Here is a 26,865-nt window from a genome sequence, read left to right as displayed (position 1 = left end):
ATAAAAGGTTTGCATGAATGAATACTAGTCACAAAACTGTAGGCACAGGCACAGTTAAGATCCCACTCTGAGTGTGTGATGGCTCTGCTGTGACATGTGCAGAACAATGAGTCAGATCATGAACACTTCTAGAACCTCTCAATATCACATTTAACACATAAATTGCCCAAATGTCAACAGGAACATAAATGGGCCCTGTAGTGGCCAACCTTTCCATGTCCAATCAATCCAAATAGGATTCTCGTTTAGAAAATTTATGCAAAGTAATCCTCTGAAATGCTTTAATTTCAAGCCTAAAAAGGTAAATAAAAATATGCACTTTTTCCTAGTTAGCAGCATTCTAAAATCTTGCATTTAAAATGAGAGTACTGATACAATGCTCTGCTGCTGCCACCGCCCCACCGGGACCCGGACTGCCCGCCAGCATCCCTCTGCCAACAGCTCCGCCATCATGGAGGACATGAACGAGTACAGCAACATAGAGGAATTTACAGAGGGATCCAAGATCAACACGAGCAAGAACCAGCAGCAGGATGATGGTAAAATGTTTATTGGAGGCTTGAGCTGGGATACAAGCAAGAAAGATCTGACTGAATATTTGCCTCGATTTGGGGAAGTTGTAGACTGTACTATTAAGACAGATCCAGTCAATGGACAATCAAGAGGATTTGGGTTTGTGCTCTTCAAAGATGCTACTACTGTTGATAAGGTTTTGGAACTCAAAGAACACAAACTGGATGGCAAATTGATAGCCCTGAAAAGGGCCAAAGCCTTGAAAGGAAAAGAACCCTCTTAAAAGGTTTTTGTGGGTGGATTGAGCCCAGATACTTCTGAAGAGTAAATTAAAGAGTATTTTGGAGCCTTTGGAGAGATTGAAAATATCGAACTTCCAATGCATACAAAAACAAATGAAAGGGGAGGATTCTGTTTTATCACATACACAGATGAAAAACCAGTAAAGAAATTGTTACAAAGCAGATACCATCAAATTGGTTCTGGGAAGTGTGAAATTAAAGTTACACCACCCAAAGAGGAATACAGACAGCAATAGCAACAACAGAAAGGAGGAAGATGTGTTGCCGCTGGTGGACAAGGTGACACCAGGGGTCACGGACGAGGTCAGGGCCAAAACTGGAACCAAGGATTTAATAACTATTATGATATGGAAATTATAATAGTACCTGCGGTGGTAATCAAAACTATAGTGGCTATGGCGGATATGATTATACTGGGTATAACTATGGGAACTATGGATATGGACAGGGATAGGCAGACTACAGTGGTCAACAGAGCACTTAATGGCAAAGCATCTCAAGGGAGTGGCAATCACCAAAATAATTACCAGCCATACTGAAGGAGGACAGTAGAGAAAGCAGGAGATGTAAAGAAACCATCTTACAGGACAACACTGAAGATTGCTTGATCTTCTGTTGATCGGTGACTATTTTGTAAAAGATTTTCTAGTGTACAAAGACACAGATGTATCCAACTGTATATGGCCACCAATTAGTTTCTTTGTTTTTACTTTGTCCTTTGCTATCTGTGTTATGACTCAATGTGGTTTGTGTTTATAGAAATGTTATTTGTATGATTCCTTGTTAAACCTCAAATAAATGCGTCCTTAAGTGAAAAAAATTTTTTTAAATGAAAGCATTAGGTTCCAGTGACCTGCCTAGTAATGGTTTTAATACTGATCTAAGTTTAACAAGAAATTGCACAATACTCTTTGTATTTGACAAATTCTTTTATGTAAGTCTCATACCATTTTAGTAAGACAGTTACTGTATGTATTTACTTCTCAGACATGCAAACAAATTCAATGCAACAATTATAAATTTAATATCTAAAGAAGCTATGACATTTAAGGAAAGGAGCACCATAGTGTATCTGAAAGGAGTAGATAAATCCTCCCAGAGGCTGCCAACCTTCAACCAAGCACACAGGAGGAGAGGACACTGGGTTGCTTGTCAAAGTCTGCACCATAGAAAAGGTATCACATTGCCACAGGATAACAAGGCATTTCAGAAGCGATGTACTGTGGAGTGTAAGGAGTCAGTTAGGGGCAAGAAGGTGATGGCTATGAAGATGAGCAGTGAATCATGAGCTCAGTGAGAAGTCTTATGATACAAAGGAAGTTCTAATTGAATAATTCTGGGAATCAATTTTTTATGTTTAAAAGATTACTTTGGAGAAATAGGGCAAGACAAAAAGAAGAAAAATATTTTACTAATATGAATGAAGCTTGATAATAACCTGTACTAAGGCATAGATTACATGAGTATTAGAATGATTCAAGTTATCTTTAGCAAGAACAATGTACAAACATGAAGGTTACAAGGGTCCAAGAGACAAAGATACAAGTTATCCTTTAACAAAAATAATGTATAGACATGACAGTTGAATGGAAGATAAATTAATATAATGGAATCTTCGATCATTTTGAGATTTTATTTGGCTTGAGTCTCTGGGTGAATAACAGCTGGAGGATTTGATTACAGGGTCATTTTAACATCTTTGCTTATTTGCAGGCAGAAAGAGATAGAGAGAAGAGAGGCAGACAGAGAGAATGGGTAAAAACCACACCCTCCAGTTGCTGCAAATGAACTCCAGATGCATGTACTACTTTGTGCATCTGGCTGTACTGGGTACTTGGGAATCAAAACCAGGTTGTTAGATTTTGCAGGCAAGTGTCTTAACTGCTGAGCTATCTCTTCAGCCCAATAGGGCCATTTTACATGTGATAACAAGGAAATACAGATGAAACATGTAGGTGAATATCTGTGGTTGGCAGTCAGATATCTATCTCTCAAATTCAGCAGAAGCATCCAGATTTGAGAAAGGCCAGCCTACACTCAGACCTTAAGTTCACACCAGTAGAAATGCCTTAGAAAAATAACTGGACAGAGGGCTGGGAGGTAGCTTAGTAGGTACAGTGAACACTGTGCAAACATTAGGGCCACAGTTCAGATCCCCAGTACCCACATAATTCCAGGAAGGTATGCCCCCATGCCTACAATCCTAGTTCTCAATATGTAGAGATAGGGGATCTCAAAAGCAAGCGGGCAACTACATAAGACAAAGTGGTGAACCCTGGGTGATAGGCCCTATTTCAACAAATGAAGTGGAGAATGACAAAATAAAACACTTGACATCAAACCTCTGGTGCCCTCATGTGCACGTGCGTGTGCGTGCGCGCGTACACACACACACACACACACACACACACACACACACACACACACACACTGGGGGCAAGAAGAAAAGGGAGCCACTGAAGAACTTGGAAGGATAGTTTTACAAAAGGATATTTGACAAACAGACTGAAAAGAAAGAAACAATTTGGTTTTGAGAGCTGGAGAAGGAAGGAGAGAGAAAGAGATAATTTCATTAAACCTTGAGAATTAAGAGACAGTCATAAGATAAATTGTACTTACAGATCATATATGTATGCTCACTCATTAGTTCAGGACCCACTGACTTTCAGGTTTGTGTAATTTGAATGTGCTTTGGCCCCCATGTCCTTCTGTACTTCTACCCCATCTCTTGCTTAGAAGCCCATCTGGACTCTGGAGAGGAGGATGAGAAGCAAGGCATGATATGGAAAATGAAGACCTGTCAGCTGATGTAGCTGTCATTTCTTTTGTTTTCCTTTCCCACAACTTAAATTCTTGGCTCTCTAAAGTCCCCCTTCATATATAGGAATACCATCAAGACATTTTCTGTTATCTTCCATGTCCATTACCTAATCTATTGAAACCTACAGTGGAGAGATGGCTCAGCAGTTAAGGCACTTGTTTGCAAAGCCCAACAACCAGGGCTTGATTCCCCAATACCCATATAAAGCCAGATGCACAAAGTGGTGCATGTATCTAGAGTTTGTTGTAATGGCTAGAGGCCCTGGTTCACCCATTATGTCAGTCATTCATTTATTCATTCATTCTCTCTCTTCTTACAAATAAATAAATAAATAAAATTTAAAACTAAGAGCCTTTGCCTCCCTTGAAGAACCAAAGGAAAAACAGAAATATATACCTTTGGTTTTATGCTATTCCTGTACTTTTTAGTCAACTTGCCAAAGAAATAAAATCCAATTAAGTGAAGCAAAGATTAAGTAAATAGTAAGAATCTATGTGATAAATATCATTCTAGCAAAAGAATATTTATAGAATGGATTTTCATCTAAAATTATAGAAAAGAAATGCTAGTACATATTTTATTTTATTTCTTCCACAATATGTACCACAGGAATGATGCAGGTTTAGAGAATAAATGTAAACTTCTAATAAAAAAAAAAAAACTCCCAAGTGCCATCATGTACAATGAATTCTGAATACCATGTGAGAGTTTAGGATATTTTGCAATTATGTTATGAACATCCATCTAAGTTAACAGTAAGCATTTATGTATTACCAGGGATGTCTGAGAACAGCAAGTTTCAAATAAATTGTAATTGGGATAGTTAAAAGTACATAGTCTGAAAAATGAATTCCCTAGGGACTGACTCTGATCTCACTATCTTCTCTCTGTAAGAGGAAGAGCCCAAGCCCTCATTTTTAGGTAGCAACTAGATGATTCCAGCACAGGAGAATATGGGCAAGAAACATCAGCAATGATGTAAATGAATAGATTTCCATGAATGCAACCACTAAATAAGAAACTTCTGGAGACATACCAACCAGAAACCTACATATTCATAAGGCATCTGGTGTTCTAGGACCAGGTAGTGGTCAAAGTCACCACTACTATAATGGCCTTTGCAGGTTGTGGGTGTAGTACATGGTTTCAGAATCCAACTTCAGTATATCCTTGCATTATACTTTTATTTAGTGAAAAACGAAAGAAACGTGAAAGATCAATTGTAATTCAAAGGCTCACTTGGAAGTATTTTCTAGCTAAATTAATTTTCTACTATCAATGTTATGTAATTTTATTATGCAAAAATGTGATGACCATAATAAAAAATCCTGCATCATGGGTCAGGAAAATGATTGTAATACTTTACATGAGAAAAGAAATTTCTAAAATCACAAGGACTTAATCAAGCTCATATAACCAGTAAGCTCATATAACCCTAGCTTTAGTCTGTTACAAGAATGTGCCCATCATTCATGCACTAAGCTTCCTATCACCCAGTACAACAGGGATGAACAATGTGTGGGTTTTAGAGTCATAAAAACTGTTTTTGAGATCCAAACTTTGCAGATTCCAGATCCTATCTGTATGCTTTGGAGTATTCTTATTTGTAAAATTGTACGTAATAATCATTCACAAAAGGGTCTTTTACATTATTAAATGAAGGACAACTGAGCATGAGGGGCAGGGTCCAGCCTAGAGTAATCACTTGGTAATGCTGGCCTTCAGTTTTCCTTTCAATCACCCAGTCTTACCTGTAGTGGGTTGCCACTGCATAGTTCTCCTTTTGTAGTAACTTCCTCATCACTTACATTGTGAAGGGTCCTTATTATAGTCGGCTGGTACTGAACTCATGTTTGGAGAGACTAGTTATTGATACTGGAATGATCAACATTCCCGAAGGCTGCTCTTCATGTCAAACTCTAGACTTAGAAATTATCCACTGGGATAATGGATGGGGAGTTGAAGATCTAGGTCAAGACAGGGTCCTACCCTAGATTGACTTTGTGACCTCAGACAAGTTCTAGGACTTCATAAGACTTCAGGCGTAAAAGTCAGAATGAAAGAAAATAATCCTCAATGTTCTTCCTATTCTAACTCCCAAGACTCTGATTTGCTGGAGTTTTCTACCTGAAAATAGTTCTTTTAAAATTTTTTGCCAAGAATTTAAAATAAATGCTCTAGATTCTAGAAGGCTTATTGTACTCCTTCCATTTCTCACTGCCCACAAAATTTCTTTCATATCTTGGTTCTTAGCTTTATTAATGTATCTTTAAATTTTCAGAGATGAGTCATTAAGAAAGATTTAATACTGTTGAAACTGCTCATTAAAGTATAGAGCCTTTCAACCTGTGAGAAGATATTTACATGAATGTATGCCATTAGGGCTCACTTTTAGTCTCATGTATATTATAATCTCATCTAAAGTACAACCACACTATGAGATTGGAAACTACCCCTGAGGAGGTGTGTGTCTGACATAACTACAGAATGTGCAAATATTCAACATTGCACTTTTAAAATCATGTATGAATGGTAAGACAACAAGTGACAACCATTACAGAAACCAGCAGGCTCCATAGTAAGAGGGGAGAGAGGGTCTGTAAGGTAATACCAGGCACCAACCACACAAAATAGCACATCATCAGAAAAATCCAAGTTTGAAGGCATGTTATAGGGCTATTTCTGTGTAGCTTTACAAAATGATTGTACTAGTTGGGTGTGGTGACACATGCCTTTAATCCCAGTACTTGGAAAGCAGAGGTAGGAGGAGCACTGTGAGTTCAAGGCCACCCTGATACTACAGAGTCAATTCCAGGTCAGATTGGACTAGAGTGAAACTCTACCTCAAAAAAAAAAAAAAAAAATAAATAAGATTGTTCATGTTCAATAAGCATAGAATTTTATATCTTTCTGGTTTTTAAATCATGTTCTGGTTCTTTTAAGAAAATACCTCATGGTCTGAAGCATTTTGTTTTAAATTGGAATATAACTTGAATGTCTCTGTTTTATACTTGCTTATCAAAATTTATAATTGCTCCAAGCTATATCCTTCCTACATTAGACATAGACTTGATCAATCTATCCTGCTCCCAATAATCATACACAAAGCATACTACCTGTTTTTAAACTGCCCAACTTTATATGCCAAACAGATGGTTGGTTTCATTTTTAAGTGAATGGATTTGCCACACCAGTACTCATGATTGGATTCTAATTATTTACTTCATAATGCTAATTCTTACAGCTCCCTTATTAACTTCTCCCAGATGCCCCTATGTCATGGTCGCTTGTGAAGATGCTCCCCTGGCCTCATGCACACTGCTATTTTGGTTGGACTCCTCCATAGAGCATGAGCACAACTTACCATAATTAGTGTCTACTCTTTGAGGACAAGACATTAGGGCTGATTAAATAAAATTGATAGGCTTCTATTCTCTGAATATCCTTCAACTGTCTATCACCAACTGCACAAGAAGCTCTGTTCCAAGAGAAAAATGGTGGCAGTACATAAAGTTACAATTCGACCTGCTAGTTAAGTGCTATGACCAGATTTGGCATGCATGATGAAACAGGTATTGCTTAAATCATAAATCCTGTACTCCAGGTCATTCTTGAGACCTGCAATAGAATCCCAATAATACTATACTTTCAGAGGGTGTGTAACCCTGGAGTAGGAAAACTGAAAATGGAAAACACATTCAAAGAAGAGTTCAAAAGTACTTTGAAGAAGTTATATTAAATATTTCCAACACTCAAGAATGCATTAAATCTGTAAAATATAACTTTATACAAACCCTTCTTTGTAAAGAGCATGTAAGCTGTTAGAAAATTTACTTTGAGAATATATTCTAACTTATCAAAACTCCATGACTATTTCATTAAAAGAGATTATGCCTTATATTCTGAAATTATTAAATCTACTGTGCACAGCTGTAAGATCAGAAGTGTTCTATCAAAGTCAGGTCAATATGATTTTAAAATAATGTCTATCAAAAGTTATAAAATCTACTTGTTAGTGGTTAAACAGCTTCCCAAACCTATGTGTGAAACAGATTGGCTACATTTTAAATCTGTCATGTGGTAGAATGTTTGTGTAATAAAATTTTCATGATTACTTTTCAGTGCATTATAAATTGGGTTTGAGAAAACATCACTTTTTATCAAGTGTATGTTGATCAAAGGATTTTTTAAAACACTTAAACCTTTCTAACTGTAGACGTTACTTCTTTTTATTTGGATCACTGTGGTAGTTTGAATATATGGTCCCATTGACTTAGGTGTTTTTTAAAGTTGTATTTGCAGCTTCAGCCCCAGCAGGCAGATTCCTGCTCAACTTTCCAGCAGCCTACTGGAGGGGGCATGCCCCTGAGCTAATCTAATTCCAGCCAGCAGGTATGAAGGTTTGTGCTCTGGCAGTATGGGAGTTGCTTTTTGGTGTTTGCTGGCTGCTGGTGGTTTCTCTTTGCTTGGATCTGTGAAAGGTAGCCAGCTTCTTCTACCACTGATGGAAGGAACTTCCCCTGGGTCTGTAAACTTGAAATAAATCCCTTCCTCCTTTAAACTGTCTCTGTTTGGAAGTTCATCCCAACAACCTGGAACTGACTTCAACCATCATCTTTCAGTAGAAATGACCTAGTCTAGTATTACTGCTGGTTTATTCTTTCACTGATGTGAACAGTTTACCTCTTGAAATAGAATATATTTTTTTGACTTTTGCACCAGTGATATGTTCATTCCTCAAGTCTTTCATTCAGGAAAATAGTAGGGCACAATACAATGAGTTAAACAGAAGGTGTGAGACTACACCAGTTGTTAAAACTTTTCCTCTTCTCCAAGAGCCTGTGTGTTACAGGAAGCACCTGGCAACAGAAGTAGGAGGTAGTTGTATAAATAAATTACAAAAGAAGTATTGAGGGCTATAGAGACAGATCAGTGGTTAAAGGTACTTGGTGCACAAAGTGTTGCATGTATCTGGAGTTTGTCTACAGTGGCAAGAGGCCCTGGACTGTCCAGCCCCCCACCCTTATTTCTACTTGTAAATAAATAAAAATGTGTTTTAGAAAGTACTGAAAAGTGATGACCATTCAGGTTTTACCAACTCATATTCTTTAAATCTGTCTTCTTATTTTTTTAAGGCTTAGTTAATTATTTATTATTATTATTATCTGTATGGACACATCATAAGTTTGTACCATCATTTCCCTCCACTCTGCCCCCACTCCACTGAAGGCTGTCCTTGGTGCGGTTGCTGGTATTCACATCTGTGCAATAGTGACACACAGCCTACGTGAGCAACCAATTGCCCGTTGATTGGCTTTAAGATCCACTCATTTGAAAGGAACCCATAAGTGGAACTAAGAACCAAGTCAGAACCATATGGAGACCAAAATACTGGATTCCAATAAAAGTCCCCACTAGCCTTCATCCAAAAGTTAGTCTACCCCCCTCTAAATTAACAATGTTTATCCCATTTTACCATCCTGGTCTTACTCTCTATTGGAGAATCTGTTTTGATTTATTCAGAAAGCAGTAAGAATGAAGGACAACCATAATCTACCAACAAGACAAGAATAGATAGCTGACTCCCTGAAGGAAGATGAGACACCCTTCACACAGAAGCCACGGTCTAGAGGAATTGGCAATATGAGCAAGGGTGCTGGTTCCATGGGGTTCCTGATAACCTGGGCCAGAGTGATGCAAACAGATACTGAGGATATAAAAACACACCAGAGCAGAGACCCAGAAGCTGCTGAGAAGTCAACAGTAAAGGAAAATTAAAGGACATCCACCAAAACTCAGAGAAGTTTGCAGAGGAGGGGGTGGAAAGAATGTAAGAGCCTCAAGGTTGGAAGGAATACCCAGAGACACAGCCCTCCCAGAATGGCAGACTACTGCTCTCACAACTCATAACCTACAACTACATGGTGAATTCATCATTTTTTTAATAGTCTCTCCTCTGCATGTCTTATTTATTCATTTGGTATACAGAAATTTAGGTATCATTCTGGCATTTTCAAATGCAATTTTTTTTTGTTGATATCCATCTTCTCTCCTGTCCCCAGTTCCTTTCTCTCTCCAATTCCATTCCCTTTCAATATCTTCCCCCCATTTTGTTAACATGTCACATATAACCCTGTGTCCTTCCTTACTTTTCTTTCATTCGTCTCTTTATATTTACTTTTAGTTACGTTCTACTTTTATAGGCTTTACCCACACCTGCCCCACTATATACACATACTTGTAGATATTACAAGCTAAAACCCACATGCCAGAGAGAATGTGCAGGTTTGGTCTTCCTGAGTTTGAGTCACTTCAATTAATACAATTCTTTCTAGGTCTTTTCATTTTCCTAAAAAAAAAAAATCATAATTTAAGTTTTCCATACTGCTGAGTAGAATTAAATTATGTATATGTGCCATATTTTTATTGTCCACTCACTTATTGATAAAGATTTAGGCTGTTCTAATTCTTAGCTATTGCAAATAGAGCTGCAATAAGCATAGATATGCAGATATTTCTGTAGTAGAGTGTAGAGTTCTTAGGTATATGCACAGGAATAGTATAGCTGGATTTGAATCAATACAGTGCCCATAGATTTAAGATATACAAACATATGTGTATATTATACATACATACTTGAATTCATCTTTGAATTTAGCAAATTTGTAACATTGTTACAACTTGTCGTTAACTTTATGTCACCATGCAGTATAATAGACCACCAAATTTGTTACTCTTGTCTACCCAGTACTTCATATCCTTTCACTTCTCTCTTTCAACAGGTCCTCCATTGGTTACCCTGCTGTTACTGCAACTATAAAAGCCTAAGTCCAAACTTCTCACATTTTTTATCAAACCACATATTTTTTGTCAAATTTCTTGGTTTTAGTCAAAAGCCGTACTAAGGGACTTCTGGTCAAGATGGCATCCACCTAACCCTGCCTCACCTTACAGGGAAGAAAAGGCAAGTCCCTTAAGGTTCAGGGTGGGTATTTTTTGTTTAGGGGTTTGCTTATTCTAGTAGGCTTCCAGTGGGAGGGTATGGAGGAGCAAAATAGGGAATCTGCAGATTCCCACACTCTCAGGTAGCCCACCAGCCCCTCCAATCCCCTCCAGCAGCCATACTAGCCACAGTCCCAGTAGGAGGTCCCTCCTGCACTAAATGCAGGCCAAGTGGACCCAAGCTAGCAAGCTAGGTCCTCCACTGTAGGCTTTTCCACCATCCTGCAGAGCTCCACAGACACCATGGCATCCCAGTCATTCCCACCCAGCCTTGCTGACCCTTGCACTTGATCACCATTCCCACCCAGCCTTGCTGACCCCAGCACATGATCACTGTTCCGGCCCAGCCTTGCTGATCCCCATGCGTGACATGACCACCTTTCCTGCCCAGCCTTGCTGACCCCATGGGCATGCACGATCACCATTCGTGTCCAGCCCTGTGGAGGCCTACATGCACACATGATCATGGATCCAGACTAGCCTTGCTGACCCCCATGAGTGATGGCTGTTCCCACCCAGCCTTGCTGAGCTACATAGGCTCACATGATCACTGTTCCCACCCAGCCTTGTGGAATTCCATGCACAAGTGGGAGACCCAGTCACCATTAGCACGCAGCCTTGCTGACCACCACATATGACAACCAGCCCAATCACTGTTCCTGCCCATCCCCTCTGAGCCCCACATGCAATCACCATCCCAGTCGCCACTGCTCCCTCCCACCCCCGAACAAGGTACACAGGCTAGTGTCTGTGCCCTGGACTTTCTGAATTCCATGGGTGATTGCCATCCTACACACCGCTGCCCCCACACCCCTGGCCAGCAGGCTAGCATCCCACACCCTATAATTTCTGAAACATTTTGATGGGCAGACCATAGCAAAACAAGAATAGCATGAAAAATCAGATGCAAGTAATTCCAGCCAGATTTCCCAGTCCCACAATGGATGTCTCTAATCAAACATAGAAGAGATAATATGATCAGAACCCCAGAAGGAAGAAACAAATGACACAACCCTGGCCAAACAAAAAGCAGAAGTTGCAGAAGCTCAATAAAGAACCAATAATTGTATGAATTGAATGCTCACTAGATTAGACCTACTAGAAAAGAATCAGGAGGGTTTCCTACAACAGTAAAATGATATGAAGGAGTGTGGGGACTGGGGGGAGGACCTCAATACCAGCTGGCTAAGCTCAATGAAGACATAAAAAAAATACAAGGATGAGCTCCAAGAAGCATTAAGAGAATCAGAAAATTACATGAAAAGGGAACTCATCAGAGTGTTGGAAACTATACATTAAAAAAAAAGCAGTAGAAAATACAAACCAAATTGAACAAGCCCAAAATTTTATAGAAGCTATAGAGTCAGCCATGTGGAGGATCGAAACTCAGAACTGTAAGACAAAAATAGAAGAAACAGTTCATAGGTCCAAAATTTTCAACAAGTTCAAAAATTTCTGTGAAAAGAACATGAAGGAACTGTGGGATACCCTGAAGTGTCCCAACACTTGGATCATGGGAATACCAGAAGGTGATGAAATACAGACCACAGGCAAGGAAAATTTATTCAACAAAATTATCGAGGAAAACTGCCCCACTCTTTCAAAAGAAAGTCCCATCAAATTACAAGAACCTAGCAGAACTCCCAATAGAACACATCAAAGGAGAAATTCTCCAAGATATGTTATTATTATGTCTCTAAACATCTATGACAAAGAAAAAGTCCTAAAGGCAGCTAGAGAGAGACATGACATTATATATTAAAAAACCCCATCAGAATTACTTCAGACTTCTCAATGGAATCCCTAAAAGCCAGAAGGACCTGGAATAGAACACTGCAAAGTCTAAGAACCTATGGTTTCCATCCCAAACAACTCAACCCAGCAAAAGAAGCATCCTACATAACATGTGGTTAAAAAAAAATTCCATGATAAAACTCAGCTTTACAACTATATGAACACAAAGCAAAACCTACATGAGTATTTCAGGGAATGCTCCATACAGAAGATTAAAATAACCAACCTCAAGTGCCTATGAGAAATAGATCATAATAACAAAACTTCAAGAAGGCACAAAAACTACAAAGTCCAAGAAAACACCAAACCAACCAACTAAACCACCACAATATGGCAGGTATTAAATCAAACTTCACAGCTATTACCCTAAATATAAATGGCCTTAATTCACCAATCAAGAGACATAAGATAACAGGATGGATCAGGAAATTAGATCCCTAAATCTGCTGTCTTCAACAAACCTACCTCACCACTAAAGACAGACACCTTCTCAGGTTGAAAGGGTGGAAAATGATATTCTAAATAAGAAGCAAGCAGGTGTAGCTGTACTTATATTGGATAAAATAGACTTAAAGCCAAAGGCAATAAAAAAAGACAAAGAATGCCATTTCTTACTTATCAAGGGAATGATCCAACAAGAGGATATCACAATCACTAATCTTTATGCACTAAATACAGGTGCACAACAATTCATAAAACAAAACCTACTTGACAATAAAACATAAATAACTACCAACAACATAAAAGTTGAGGACTTCAATACTCCACTATCAGCAATAGATAGATCATCAAACAGAAAATTAAAAAGGAAGTGAGAGAGCTCAACAACACCATAGATCAATTAGACCTAATGGACATCTGCAGAACATTCTACCCAAAATCCATAAATTACACATTCTTCTCAACAGCCATGGTACCTTCTCTAAAATAGACTATTTCCTGGGTCATAAGCCTGTCTCCATATATTTAGGAGGATTGATATAATTTCCTGCTTGATAGCAGATCACAATGAGGTATTGTTAGAAATTAATAACAAAAGATGCTCCAGGAACCCAACCAACTCCTGGAAACTGAACAACACACTCTTATACAATAAGTGCATAGTGGATGAAATAAAAAATAAAATTGCAAAATTTATAGAAATGAATGATAATGAGAATACAACATACCAAATCTTATGGGACACAATGAAGGTGGTCCTCAAGAGAAAATACATTGCACTAAATGCCTTCATAACAAAGACAGAGAGATCCCAAATCAATACCCAATAATCAATGGTTAATCCACATAAAGGCATTGGAAAAACAAGAAGTATCCTACCCAAAAAGCTCTAGAGAGAAAGAAATAATTAAGATCTGAGCAGAAATTAATGCACTGAAAGCTAAGAAAACAATTAAGAAAATTGATGAAATAGAGAGCTGGTTCTTTGAAAATATAAATAAGATTGATAAACCCTGGCCAATCTTATCAAGTGAGAAAAGCAAATACTTCAAATTAACAAAATTAGAAATGAAAGATGAGAGATCAAAACAGACACATGGGAAATTGGGAGAATCATCAGGACTTATTTCAAAAACCTCTACTCCAGATAATATGGAAGAAATGGATGAATTCCTGGACAAATACCACCTACCAAAGCTAAACATAGTATAGATTAATATCCTAAACAAACCTATCACAATGACCGAGATTGAAAGGATAATCAAAAACCTCCCTAAAAAGAAGAGCCAGGACCACATGGCTTCTCAGCTGACGTCTATCAAATCATCATGGAAGAACAGAAATCAATTTTCCTCAAATTGTGCCACACCAACAGAGAACAGGGCAAGCTCCCCAAATGCTTTTATGAAGCTATTTCACCCTATTACCAAAACCAGGCAGAATGCCACAAGAAAAGAAAACTAATGGCCTATTTCCCTGATGAACTTAGATGCAAAGATTTTGAACAAAATCCTCACAAACCAAATTTAATAGCACATCAAAAGCACTATCCACCTAGATCAAATAGCTTCATCCCAGGAACACAGGGATGGTTCAACATACAGAAATCTGACAATGTTATGTACCACATAAATAAGCTTAAGCACAAAAATGACATGATCATCTTGATAGATACAGAAAAGGCCTTTGAGAAAATATGTCACTTCATGATCAAAACATTGGGGAGAACAGGCATGGAAGGTGTATATCACATCATAATATAGGCTATATATAAAGATCCTAAAATCCAAATAATAATTAATGAGGAGAGACTGAAGGAATTCCCACTGAGATCAGGAACAAGACAGAGGTGTCCATTCTCACCTCTGTACTTCAACATAGTACTGGAAGTACTAGCTCAAGCAATAAGACAGGATAAAGAAATAAAAGGGATACAAATTGGAAATGAAGAAGTTAAGTTAGCCCTATTTGCAGGCAACATGATTCTATATATAAGTGACCCAAGAACCTCCATTTAAAAACTCTTAAAAGTGATTAAGTCCTTAAGTAAGGTAGTAGTATACAAAACCAATGCAGAAAATCAGTACAAAAGGCAAAGGTACAGAGAAAGAATAAGTGACAGTTTCCCATTTTCAATAGCATCAAAAAAATAAATAAAATACCTGGGAATAACATTAACCAAGGAGGTGAAAGACCTTTACAATGAAAACATAAATACACTCAAGAAAGAAGTTGAGGAGGACTTGAGAAAATGGAAAGATCTTACATGCTCCTGGGTAGGCAGAATTAACATTGTGAAAATGGCAATCCAACCAAAAGCAATATACAGATTTAATGCAATTCCAATAAAAATCCCAACATCTTTCTTCACAGAGATAAAAAAATGATCTCAAAATTCATATTGAATGGCAGAAGGCCCTGGGTAGCCAATTATACTCTTAGCAAAAGAAATACCTCTGGGGCTGGAAAGATGGCTTAGTGGTCAAGCACTTGCCTGTGAAGCCTAAGGACCCCAGTTCAAGGATCGATTCCCCAGGATCCATGTTAGCCAGATGCACAAGGGAACACATGCATCTGGAGTTCATTTGCAGTGGTTGGAGACCCTGGCATGCCCATTCTCTGTCTCTGTCTCTGTCTCTGTCTCTGTCTCTGTCTCTCTCTCTGTCTCTCTCTCTCTCTTCTCTCTCTCTCTCTGCCTGCCTCTTTCTCTGTCACTCTCAACTAAATAAATAAAAATAAACAAAAAAAATTTAAAAAAAGAAATACCTCTGAAGGCATCACTATCATTAATCTAAAGCTATATAACATGCCATAGTAATAAAAACAACATGGTAGTCGTCTAAAAACAGGATTACAGACCAATGGAACAGAATTTAGGACCTAACTACAGCTACTTAATATTTGACAAATGCCCTAAAAATGCAGGCTTGGAAAAAAGACAGCATCTTCAACAAATGGTGCTGGACAAACTGGATAACCATATGCAGAAAAATGAATTTCGATCCACACATCTCACTATGCACAAAAACTAAGACCAAGTGGATCAAAGACCTCAATATAAGACTGGAAATTCTGCTGCTACTAGAAGGAAAAATAGGAGGAACTTTCCATGATATAGGAGTGAGGAAAGACTTCCTGAACAAAACCCCAGTAGCTCAGGAAATTAAACAATCATTCAAAGATTAGGATCTCAGGAAGCTGAAAAGCTTCTTCACAAACAAGCAATAAGCACAGCCTATAGATTTTCCACAGAATGGGAGAAAATCTTTGCTGGATACACAGTGGAAAGAGTCCTAATTTCCAGAACCCACAAAGAACTCAAAAACCTAAACAATAAAAGTCAAACAACCCACTCACAAAATGGGACAGAGAACTGCACAGAGAATTTTCAAAAGAAGAAATACAAATGGCAAGCACACACTTAAGAAAATTTTCAACATCCCTAATCATCAGGGAAATGCAAATTAAAAAAATTATGAGATTCCACCTTACCCCATTAAGGATAGCAAACATTAAAAAAATTAATGACAACAAATGCAGGTGAGATTGTGGAGAAATAGGAACCCTCATTCACTGTTGGTGGGAATGCAAGCTGGTACAACCACTATGGAAAGAAATAGAGACTCTTAAAAAGGATGACTATAGAGGTACCAACAAAGCCTGCTATTCCCTTACTGGGCATTTGCCCTAAAAGCTCAACCATGTTTATAGCTGCTCAATTCATAATAGCTAAGAGCTAGAATCAACCCAGATATCCATCATTAGATGAATGGATAACTAAGATGTGGTATATCTACATGACGGAATTCTACACAACAGTAAGGAAAAATGACACAATGAAATTTAAAGAAAAATGTTGAAACTTGGAACGAATCATTCTCAGTGAGCTCACTCAATCACAGAAAGATAAACATCACATGGTCTCACTCATCTGTGGCTCTAACTTGAATCTGACCATGATGCTAACATACTTAACTAACATCTCAAGGATTGGACAATAGGAATGGTGGGGCAGTGGGGTGAAAACAGAAGGTTGGGGCAGGACAAAAAACTGGACCCAAATGGAAATTGTACCATGAAATCCTACATCCTGAAAGACATACTAAAAATTCAACCCTTCATCATGTGCTAAGAAAGAATGCCTGATTCACAGGAGCTTAGAGAGGGTATGATAAAGACTATCCTCAATCTTCTTTTTCTCTCTTTCCCTTTTATGTTATCTATATTTTTCTTCCTTCTTTTCCCTTGGCACTGACCTGTAACTCCTAGTACCAGAATGTCAGTAACATCCACCATGAGCTGTTCATCAGAAAGACCTACAAGGTTTCCCAAAAGAGGACAGATTTCTGTCAGAGTACTTGATGATCCACCACAGGTTAATGGTAAGAGCCTACTGCCAAAGACACCAAATGCTGTTGGGACAGAACATGGAGTGACCTGGTTGGAAACTGGAAGAGAATCAATCCCTAGACAGTTAGCTTGTCTAGAGCCAGAAGTTGTTACATGAGCAACTGGTGGAAATCTGCCTAAGTCACTCATGATATAAGCTACTCAACAGCAATTAATCTGATGTGATGCTCACACAAGTGCAATAGTGGCACATAGCCATGGAGGGTTACCAACTGCTGTTGATTTAGCTAAAGGATTTTCTCAATGTAATAGAACCCATACCTGGAACTAGGAAACAAGTCAGAACCATAGCTGAAAATGAGCCCACTCTCCAATATCAAGCTCCCGCCAATAGTGAGCTACAAGAGGGCCTACACCTATTAAATTCTCTCTAAAATAAGAATAGGTATCCATGAATCTTGCACTAATCTCAATTTCCATCAGAGAATTTGCTTCTCTTTTTCAGATGGACATAGAACCTGAGGAGAGAATCAGCACATTGCACTTCACCTGGGTACCAGGTGAAGCCATAGAGTTAGTGGGGTAATAACCAAGAGCTGCTTTCTTGGTGAACCTGGTACCAGCACAAGGCTGAAGGAGACAGACACAGAGAACACTCACCTCCTACCAAATCAGATATCCAGAGACACAGAGACGCCCAAGACCTCCTGTCTCTAAAACAGACCTAAAATGAACCCAACATGTCTCAGAGAAATTTGCAGAAGATAGGGCAGAAAGATTGTTAGAGCCATAAGTAGGGTCATTATGCACAGACACATTGCCTCTCCCCCATAACTGATGGCTACCCACACAATGAAACACCCACAATCTGTGGGGGTGGGGATGATACGGAAAAAGCTAACGATGGTACTATCATGGCTATATATGCAATATATACATAACTAATAAAAAAGCTGTACCATTATTTCAATCTACTACATAAAACTATATAGTATCTTATTTGGTTAGCAAACATTTTCAGGTATCTATGATATTTCAGTGAACTTGTAAGCCTCTGCACAAGGAGAGGAGTATGTACAATTGGGTAAGGCAAGACTTCCACAATGAAGATCTCACAAAATAGTAGGGAGACCATCATAACTAGCAATGCGATACGAGTTATCTTGCATATATCTTCCTTATTTTAATATCTATATAAGCAAACCATATATTCCTATTTTTGAATAGCACACTTCTGTTCCTTTCTAATTCTACTGTCCCAGTGAGTTCCCTAAGATGCCATGTATCAAGGGTCATACTTACCAAGCAAAATTGACTTTCTTATTTCCAAAAAAATTAGTTGACATTTTATTGTTTTTGTATGTTACTGGGGATGAAACCTAATTCTTGCACAGTCTACACTGACTAGCAGCCTTATTCTCTTCATTCCCTTCCTTTAGGATCCTTCTTTCTAAAGGATTTTTCAACTTTGAAGGAAAAATTTCTTGAAATAACCATTATTTTCTAGCACTTTTTTTTTCTGAGAAATAAATGGTTATCACTATGCTTAGTACAATTTTCAAATGCTTCAGATATTTTCTGTCTTCAGTAGCTTAGCCTATGTCTACCTCTGCAGACTTATGTAACTTTAGAATTCATATGCAATTATATCAGCAGTCATACTTATTGTAAGCTAACATTTTTCAGTTCTATTTGTAAGGCACAATTTCATAAAATGATAAACCATGACCAACCGTGTAAGAAATTGTTGTTATTAACCCAACATAACTAAATACCCAGTCTCAAAGTCATGGAACCAGGAAATGGTAGAGCCAGGATTAGAACCATGGAAATTAGATGCAGTACTAACACTTAACCACTTTGCTTTAACATCCAGACAATGGCTAGTATACTAAGCATTATTGGCTTGGGTTTCCATCAGCTATAAATCTATGGAAGTGCAAAATGTTTCCACTTTCATATAAATTTAGTTACCTTCCCATGGTTCCCTCCATCTCATATTTGTTAAGCAATCACTGCTAAATTACACTGCTCCAGTTATAAAATTCAATAGTTTCTCTGTCTTTTCTACCACGAATTCTCTAAGACCAGTTATTTAAAGCAACCATGAAAGATGAAGAATAGAAAGAAACTTAAGGACCTCACATCACTGACACTGTCCAATACTAGCCCTTTCCCTCTCTTCTAAACCAATGCTCACTGGAGATTTTCACTGGCTCATCACATCCATAACCATCCTTCTGCGTCCTCATGCTGCTTTGTTTTCTTGTTTCTCCTCCCCTCTCCATTGTTCTCTCTCTTCTACTCTCTCCCTTCTTTTTACTGTATTTTTTTTTTTTTAAAAAAAGCAAGTACTGCTCTTACAAAGACAAATTTCTTCTCCTCTCAACCTTCATGCCAGGCACACTAGTTCCAGGGAAGAATTCATAAAGAGACAAGTATACTGATGTTCACTTTCCACTGGAAGAATTCTTCTAAATAATAGCCTTCTTCCTCAAATTTATCCATTCCTCTACTCATATTTATTCTATTAAGTATAAGGTCTTCTGTGTCTTACAGATATTCAAAATCTATTTCCTATGTCCTTTTGGCAAAGATATATATATATATATATATATATATATATATATATATATATATATATATATATATATGTATGTATATATATATTGAAAACTGTCTTTTGAACATACTTGAACAGAACTGGATTCCATTTTTAATGTTTTTTGTCCATTTTTTATTTATTTATTTGAGAGTGACAGACACAGAAAGAAAGACAGATAGAGGGAGAGAGAGAGAATGGGCGTGCCAGGGCTTCCGGCTACTACAAACGAACTCCAGACACGTGCGCCCCCTTGTGCATCTGGCTAATATGGGACCTGGGGAATCGAGCCTTGAACCGGGATCCTTAGGCTTCACAGGCAAGTGCTTAACCACTAAGCAATCTGTCCAGCCCCAGAAGTGAATTCTTACCTGGATGACTAAGCAGTTATTCCCACCTGAAACATGTTTTCTAATTCACTGTCTTGTATTTCAAGATAGATGCCCTTCTGCTTTTACCTCCTCCTGGAAGTCTTCCCTTCTCCCCTTATCTATAATCACTCATCTTCCTCTTGTGAACTCCTATGAAATTTTTTCTTTGCTCATTACAATGCATATTTTTTAAAGTCTTTTTAAGTCTTTTATGTCTCAAATTTACCTTTCAGTCACCTACAAGAGAAGGTAAGTAAGTGGATCATTCTGTATGTCAAATTCTATGCAATGAAATAAAGGGAACTATAAAGTTAACTATATAAACACTAAATAAAATTGAAATAAAATTATCCAAAGAAAGATTTTTTTCTTTAAGATTTACTTGTGTTCTATGGTACATTGATCATATGAGTAATGTTATATTTTTCTAGCATCTGTTTATGTATTATTTCTGCTGACTTTATTAAAATCACAAAAATGAATAAATAATTTAACAAAAAATGCATAATATCCTATTTCATGAATACTCATAAAATAATTATATTCTGCAAGAGAATACATACTTGGCCTACTAATTTTGTGATGAATAAAAATTTTATACAGATACAAATTCTTAAAACTATGGGTATAGCTTTGTGGAGGAGCATGTGTATACCTCATGTTCAAGGCCTTGACTTCAATCCATAACATTAGGAAAAAAAATCTAGTATTTTATTTATTTTTTAATCAAATATTATTATTACTTTTCTATGTAAGTGGAAATTTCCTACTGTTAGGAAAGCCTACTTTAAATTGCTTTTACATCATTCAACTAATTCTAATGAGACAAACTTTCATAAACATGCTCTATTTCTACTAATTTTACTACTTTCCCATTTTTTCTTGCATCTAGCACACAGTAATATGACATAAAGTGTATCACACATAGTTTAGTTAGTGATGGACTCGTTTGGACAGTTGTATTATATATTTTCAAATATCTTAAATTTACATGTTTCTGGGCTCTATTTCCAAAAATCCCCTTACCAAGTGTGCTGCTTATAGAACTTCTATGTGGTACCCTCAAAGATGGACATAGTTAGCATGAGACTTGGTTCTGAACTTTCACTGTATATTCTCATCAAGTAGCCCCATGCTAGGTCAGATTCAGTGATATAGAGAACAGTGAGGGAAAGAGATGTGGTGATCTCCAGTGCAGGTGAAATGTGCTACCAATGTGCCAGTGGGAAAGTCTCTCATGTCTTTATGACAGTGGGTTGCAATCATCTTAAAATTTCAGAGCTCAGATAAATAAATAAGGAAAACACAGTCTGAGCAGGACAATGAGGTCTCCAGGCCTCCTGGGAATAAGTGCTGTAATGAAGTAGAGAAGTGGCTAACCTTTTGTCTGGAATACCATTCCAACACAGGAGATGGAAGAAACAGACCCAGAGCACGTGATGGAATGTGCTGACAGAGGAGTCCTGGAATAGGGATATTATCTTTGGACTATTTCTGGGACATAAGGAGTTACAGATATATTTGCATCTGAGAAGTAGTATATGAACCATGCCATTTCTTAGTAGATTATGAGGGTAAGTTGTACAGGGCATATAGAAGAAAGGAAGATGAAAACAAAGGTTTTGTTGATTATTGTGTAACTTACAGAGAGGTGTCCACACTGGGATAGGGGTGAATAAATAAAAGGAAAGGTTGCAACATGGGAAGGGAAAAGATAAATGAGAAGGCCAAGTAGGTTGACTTAAGAGTTGGAGGACAGTGAAAATGATCTAAGGAATCTACCTTTTGGGGTTCCTTGTCAACTCCTCCTTATATTAACTGCCTATTAGTTTGAGTTTTAAGACATAACAGCTCTACTCTTTCCTTTGGGACTGCCTTCCCACTTCCTCAGTCTCCTACCTTGGTCCACTCAGTACAGGCATTGGTATAGGACAATCCAGACTCTATAATCCCTTCTGGGAAATTGGGCCTGGGCCTGATGACTACATAGTGGCCATGCTCTGAGATTTCAGTAATGGCTCTCTTCTGTCCTCTGAACTAAAAAAAAAAAAGTCTGTTTTACTATAGGAAAAGAACAGAGAGCAGAAGTGAATAAACACAAGAGGAAGGAGAAAGGCTATATCTGATATAACTGTTACATTAGTATGTACTTTTAAGTGACCACGGAGACAATGGAATCTCTCCTCTTGAAATGTGGAGGAGGTCTCTGAAATACAGAAATACCTTCCCCTTTTGATGAAGCTGCATTGGCAAGGTTCATGTTACCTGCAGCCCAAACTGCCAAAACTGAGATATTCCTGAGCATGAACTCTTCATCTTGCCAATTGGTATCTTGCTACCCTGAACACTTCAGCACTTTTCTGACTTCTTACATTTTGATGCCAGAGTTTTTGATTGAGAATATCTTTCCTTTCCCAGTCCTGCTGACTGTGCCACTATAAATTCAGGCCACATTTTCTTTATTCAATCTGTCTTTATTAAGCACTTGTTAAATGAACCCATCATTGGTATAAATTGTGATATTATATTACCCACTCTAAGTCTCTGGATTTAATGAATTTATTTGAAAAAATACTTAAAATTTGCATAAGTATGGGGAAAGGAAGGGGTAGAAATGGTTAGACAGAAAAGATATTCTCTCAAGTACATACAGATCAGCAAATTTAAGAAGATAATAGAGTACTTCGTTATTAGTACCATTAAATTTAAAATAGTTTGTGGGGATACAATTGAAGCTTTAAGCAAAGTGTAAATTAGCATTAAAAAGTACATTAGGTGAGAGATGAAAGAAGAGAAAAATGGACTTGATACACATCAACACATCATTGCATAACTGCTACAGATTCAACTTGGAGCTCTCCAGAGGAAGGCCTATAAAAATGGCGGCCATTGCTCTGGTGATTTATAGTGCCTCTGGAGTGACTGCCATCTGAAGGCAGTAAGAAGATGTCTAGCAAATGGACATTTAATAAAAAAGATAAAGTACCAAAAATATAAAAATATTCAAGAACTCCAAATAGTCCTGCCAGCAAATATCAATGGTAATACTAGTTATCATGATACTATTGTACAAAAACCAAAAAAATTGCTGCTAGATAGGGCAGAAAATGGAATGATCTCTGGTGAATACTGCAAATGATCATTTCCATAACCAGAAAAGCACTTTTCCATCACTCCTTCACAACTGCTGTAAAATCCAGCTGTGCTTTGACAATTGTGTCTCTGCTTTGCTGACTTTTACTTTCATCTTCACAGCTTCATTCACTGTGACAGGTCCCCCCCACCTTTTTTTGTTGTTGTTTTGTTTTTCCCCACTCCTTATTTCTTGACAGAAAACACCACCTTGCAAAGTTCAAAAATTAATTTTTGCTTCCTCCATCACCAAAGCCAGTTTTCCTTTCCATTTAGTAAAATACTGATAGAATGATCAGAGAAAGCCCCATTAATCACAGCTGTGAATAACATACCTCTGTGGCTTCATGAGGCCTGTGGCTGCTTAGCCTGTTTGTTATGCCAAGAACAAAGTGGAGAGCAGATTCTGCTAGAAGGACATACAAAGACACCTACCTGCATCACAATAAGGAGGTCAAAGACCAAGATGAAGGAAGCAAGGAATGCTCTGGAAACTTCATCACTGGGTAAAAATCCACGATTCAGCTTGTCCCAGCTGATCCAGTCAGTTGTGATGACAAGTACAACCACTGAAGTCAGAGTGAAAAGAACCGTCCTGCAAGGAACAAGTTGTTCATTACCTCAGACATAATGCTGCAGATGTGTGAGTGCATGCAGACTATGCTGGAATGAATGTCTATGAACGTCTACCTGAGCTACATTCCCCAAAAGGAGAGTGAAACTTTAAGCTGCCTTCTTTCAAAATCCATTGAAAAATTCTGACAGTATCTCCTCAAATATTTTATCTGAAAAGCATTAAGATAATGATTCTAAAATAAATATTAATAACAAAATATTGCAAATGTCCTCAGTTAGTGTAGTAAGTACCCAAAAGAAAACACTGGTGTGCAGCTGTCCTTACATGGCACTGTTTACCTGAGGGCAACGATGCATGTGTGTGTGCATAAGGCAGTCAATGAAAGGGAAAGAGGCTATTGGATTTAACTGTCCTCTCCCAGAAGACAGGGACAGTTCCATGAGTTTCATAGCCATGCTTATGACCAACAAGCTCATTGAAGGAACTACTAAGTAGCATCAGGAAACCTCTTTTCCTCACAGAATAAATATTGAAGACTTGTGGCCCAATGACCACTTCCCATGCTGGAGCAAAGTATACCTTGTAAGATAAAAGAAGCCCAAGATTTTCTCTTTTCTAACATATCTTAGCAGCACCTATAAAATATAACTATTCATAGATGGTATTCAATGACTATTTGTTAAAACTGAAGCTTTATGTGAAATAAAAATAGTCAAGTTAATCTTTTATATTAACACTCAGAGAAATGTGATATGTGTGTGGTGAAATTTGTCTACAGTTATACTTCTGCTGTATTACATCTGGATCCTTTTGGAAAGTCTAAGGTAAAACACAATTATTTTTAAATTAAGCAGAAAGCTGTAAAAGAACGAAAAGTTAAAATAAAATGGAATAAAAATATGGATATGTAGTAATACCATGGTATACAAAATCAATTTGGTAATTATCAAGCTTTTTCTTCATTAATGACTTTTAAAATATTATTTATTTATTTATTAAAACAAAGACAGAGAGGGAGGGAAGGAGAGGCATACAGAAAGAATGGGTGTGCAAGGGCCTCTAGCCACTGCAGGCGAACTCCTGATGCATGTGCCACTTTACGTATCTAGCTTGCATGGGTCCTGGGGAATCAAACCTGGGTCATTAGGCTTCACATTAGGCTTAACCACTGAGCAATGTGTCCAGCCCCTAATCTTCCTACAAGTTTGTTTTTCATCTAACCATGTATAAATTTCTTTTTCATTCTTTTTTTGGTATGTGAGACACATACATACACATACATGCACACAAACACACAGAGAGAAATATGTGCATGGTTGGGGTGTGTGTGTATATGTTCATGTGTATGAATGTGGGCATATGAGTGCTGTAGAGATCAGAGGACAGCATTGGGTGTTAGTTCTTGCCTTTCACCTGGATTTAATTTTTTTTTTTTTAAATTTTGATTTATTTAGAAAGAGTGAGAGAGAAATGGGCATGCTAGGGCATGTGCCACTGCAAACAAACTGCCAATACATGCACCACTTTCTGCATCTAGCTTTATGTGGAGGGCTGGAGAATTTAACTCAGGCTTGCAGACTTTGTCAGCAAGCACCTTTAATTGCTGAACCCCCTCCCCACCATGTGTGTGTGTGTGTGTGTGTGCTTGTTTGTTTTTAAACTGGCTTTTAAAAGATGGATTTCTTGGGCTGGAGTGATGGCTTAGCAGTTAAGCACTTGCCTGTGAAGCCTAAGGACCCTGGTTCGAGGCTCAATTCCCCAGGACCCACGTTAGCCAGATGCACAAGGGGGCGCACGCGTCTGGAGTTCGTTTGTAGTGGCTGGAGGCCCTGGTGTACCCATTCTCTCTCTCTTTATCTCTATCTGCCTCTTTCTCTCTCCATCGCTCTCAAATAAATAAATAAAAAATAAATAAGTAAATAAAAATGAAAGAAAGATAGATTTCTCATTCCTTTATTTGCTGATATGCAAGCTACTGGATGATTCTGCTGTCTCTGGCTCCCATCTTGTAGTTAGCATGCTGGTCTTACAAATGCCTGGTATCTCATGGGTCCTGGGGATCCAAACCCAAGTACTCATGTCTGCAACACAAGTGCCTTATTTGGATCATCTCCATATTCCACAACATATACATTTGCAAGCAAAAAGTATGGATTTTCTTTTCATGACTTCTTCTTTTGAAGAAATTCAAACTTTGATATATGAAGCATATGATGAAATCCTTTACTAGATATTTTATTTTCCCCACAAAATTACAAGATATTTTATGGTGAAAAATAATTGGTAGCACTAGGAAGATGACTTGGTATTTAAGTTTGCTTCCTGAGCAAGCATGAGTGCCTGAGAGGTCCTGAGACTGCCACAGTTCAAATCTCTACATTCCCTTTAACACAGCTGGGCAGAGCCTCACACACCTGTAACCCTAGTCCTGCAGGGAAGCATAGACCCAAGGATCTTCAAAGCCTTTGTAGGTAGTGAAAAATGAGACTTCATCTCAAAACAAGAATAACCAGAAAAGCAATGAAGTCCTTTATTCATTTTGCCACTGATTGACCCTGTCATAGGCCAGTAACCCCTGCTCTCTCTCTCTCTCTCTCTCTCTCTCTCTCTCTCTCTCTCTCACACACACACACACACACACACCACCACCACCACCACCACCACCACCACCACCAACAACAACAACAACAACAACTCATCATATGTACATACATACACACAGGCAAAAAAAAAAAAAGAAAAAAAAACATTGAATAATGGCTTGTAAAATACAAATTTCAGATTTCCTTCAGCTACAGTTTAGAATGCTTTGGTCACAGAAGTTCGAGTGGATTAAGTGAGTTTAACATAAATTTCTGACCTTCATAAGCTTTAAGCAAATTTGAATGAACTTATTAATTATTTACATTATTTTGGTAAATATCATGATTTGAATGTAAAAGCTCTCCATACACTCATGT

At 37.9% G+C, this 26,865-nt stretch overlaps 1 protein-coding gene and 1 pseudogene across 4 annotated transcripts in view; one reads left to right on the top strand and one right to left on the bottom strand.

Annotated features, from left to right (window-relative positions):
* Nucleotides 1-26,865, bottom strand: part of Tmem117 (transmembrane protein 117) — a 517,186-nt gene that overhangs the window by 99,153 nt on the left and 391,168 nt on the right. For all 4 annotated transcript variants that reach the window (XM_045153094.1, XM_045153093.1, XM_045153095.1 and 1 more), the window contains one exon: nucleotides 23,764-23,923. In XM_045153094.1, coding sequence (XP_045009029.1) covers nucleotides 23,764-23,923 — 160 coding nt within the window. The remainder of the gene's footprint in view (nucleotides 1-23,763; nucleotides 23,924-26,865) is intronic.
* Nucleotides 437-1,408, top strand: LOC105944783 (annotated as a pseudogene).

The sequence above is a fragment of the Jaculus jaculus genome, chromosome 6 (genome assembly GCF_020740685.1).
Source record: "Jaculus jaculus isolate mJacJac1 chromosome 6, mJacJac1.mat.Y.cur, whole genome shotgun sequence".
NCBI lineage: Eukaryota > Metazoa > Chordata > Mammalia > Rodentia > Dipodidae > Jaculus > Jaculus jaculus.
The sequence above is the reverse complement of the archived record's forward strand: the minus strand, read 5'-3'. Positions and strand labels throughout refer to the sequence as shown.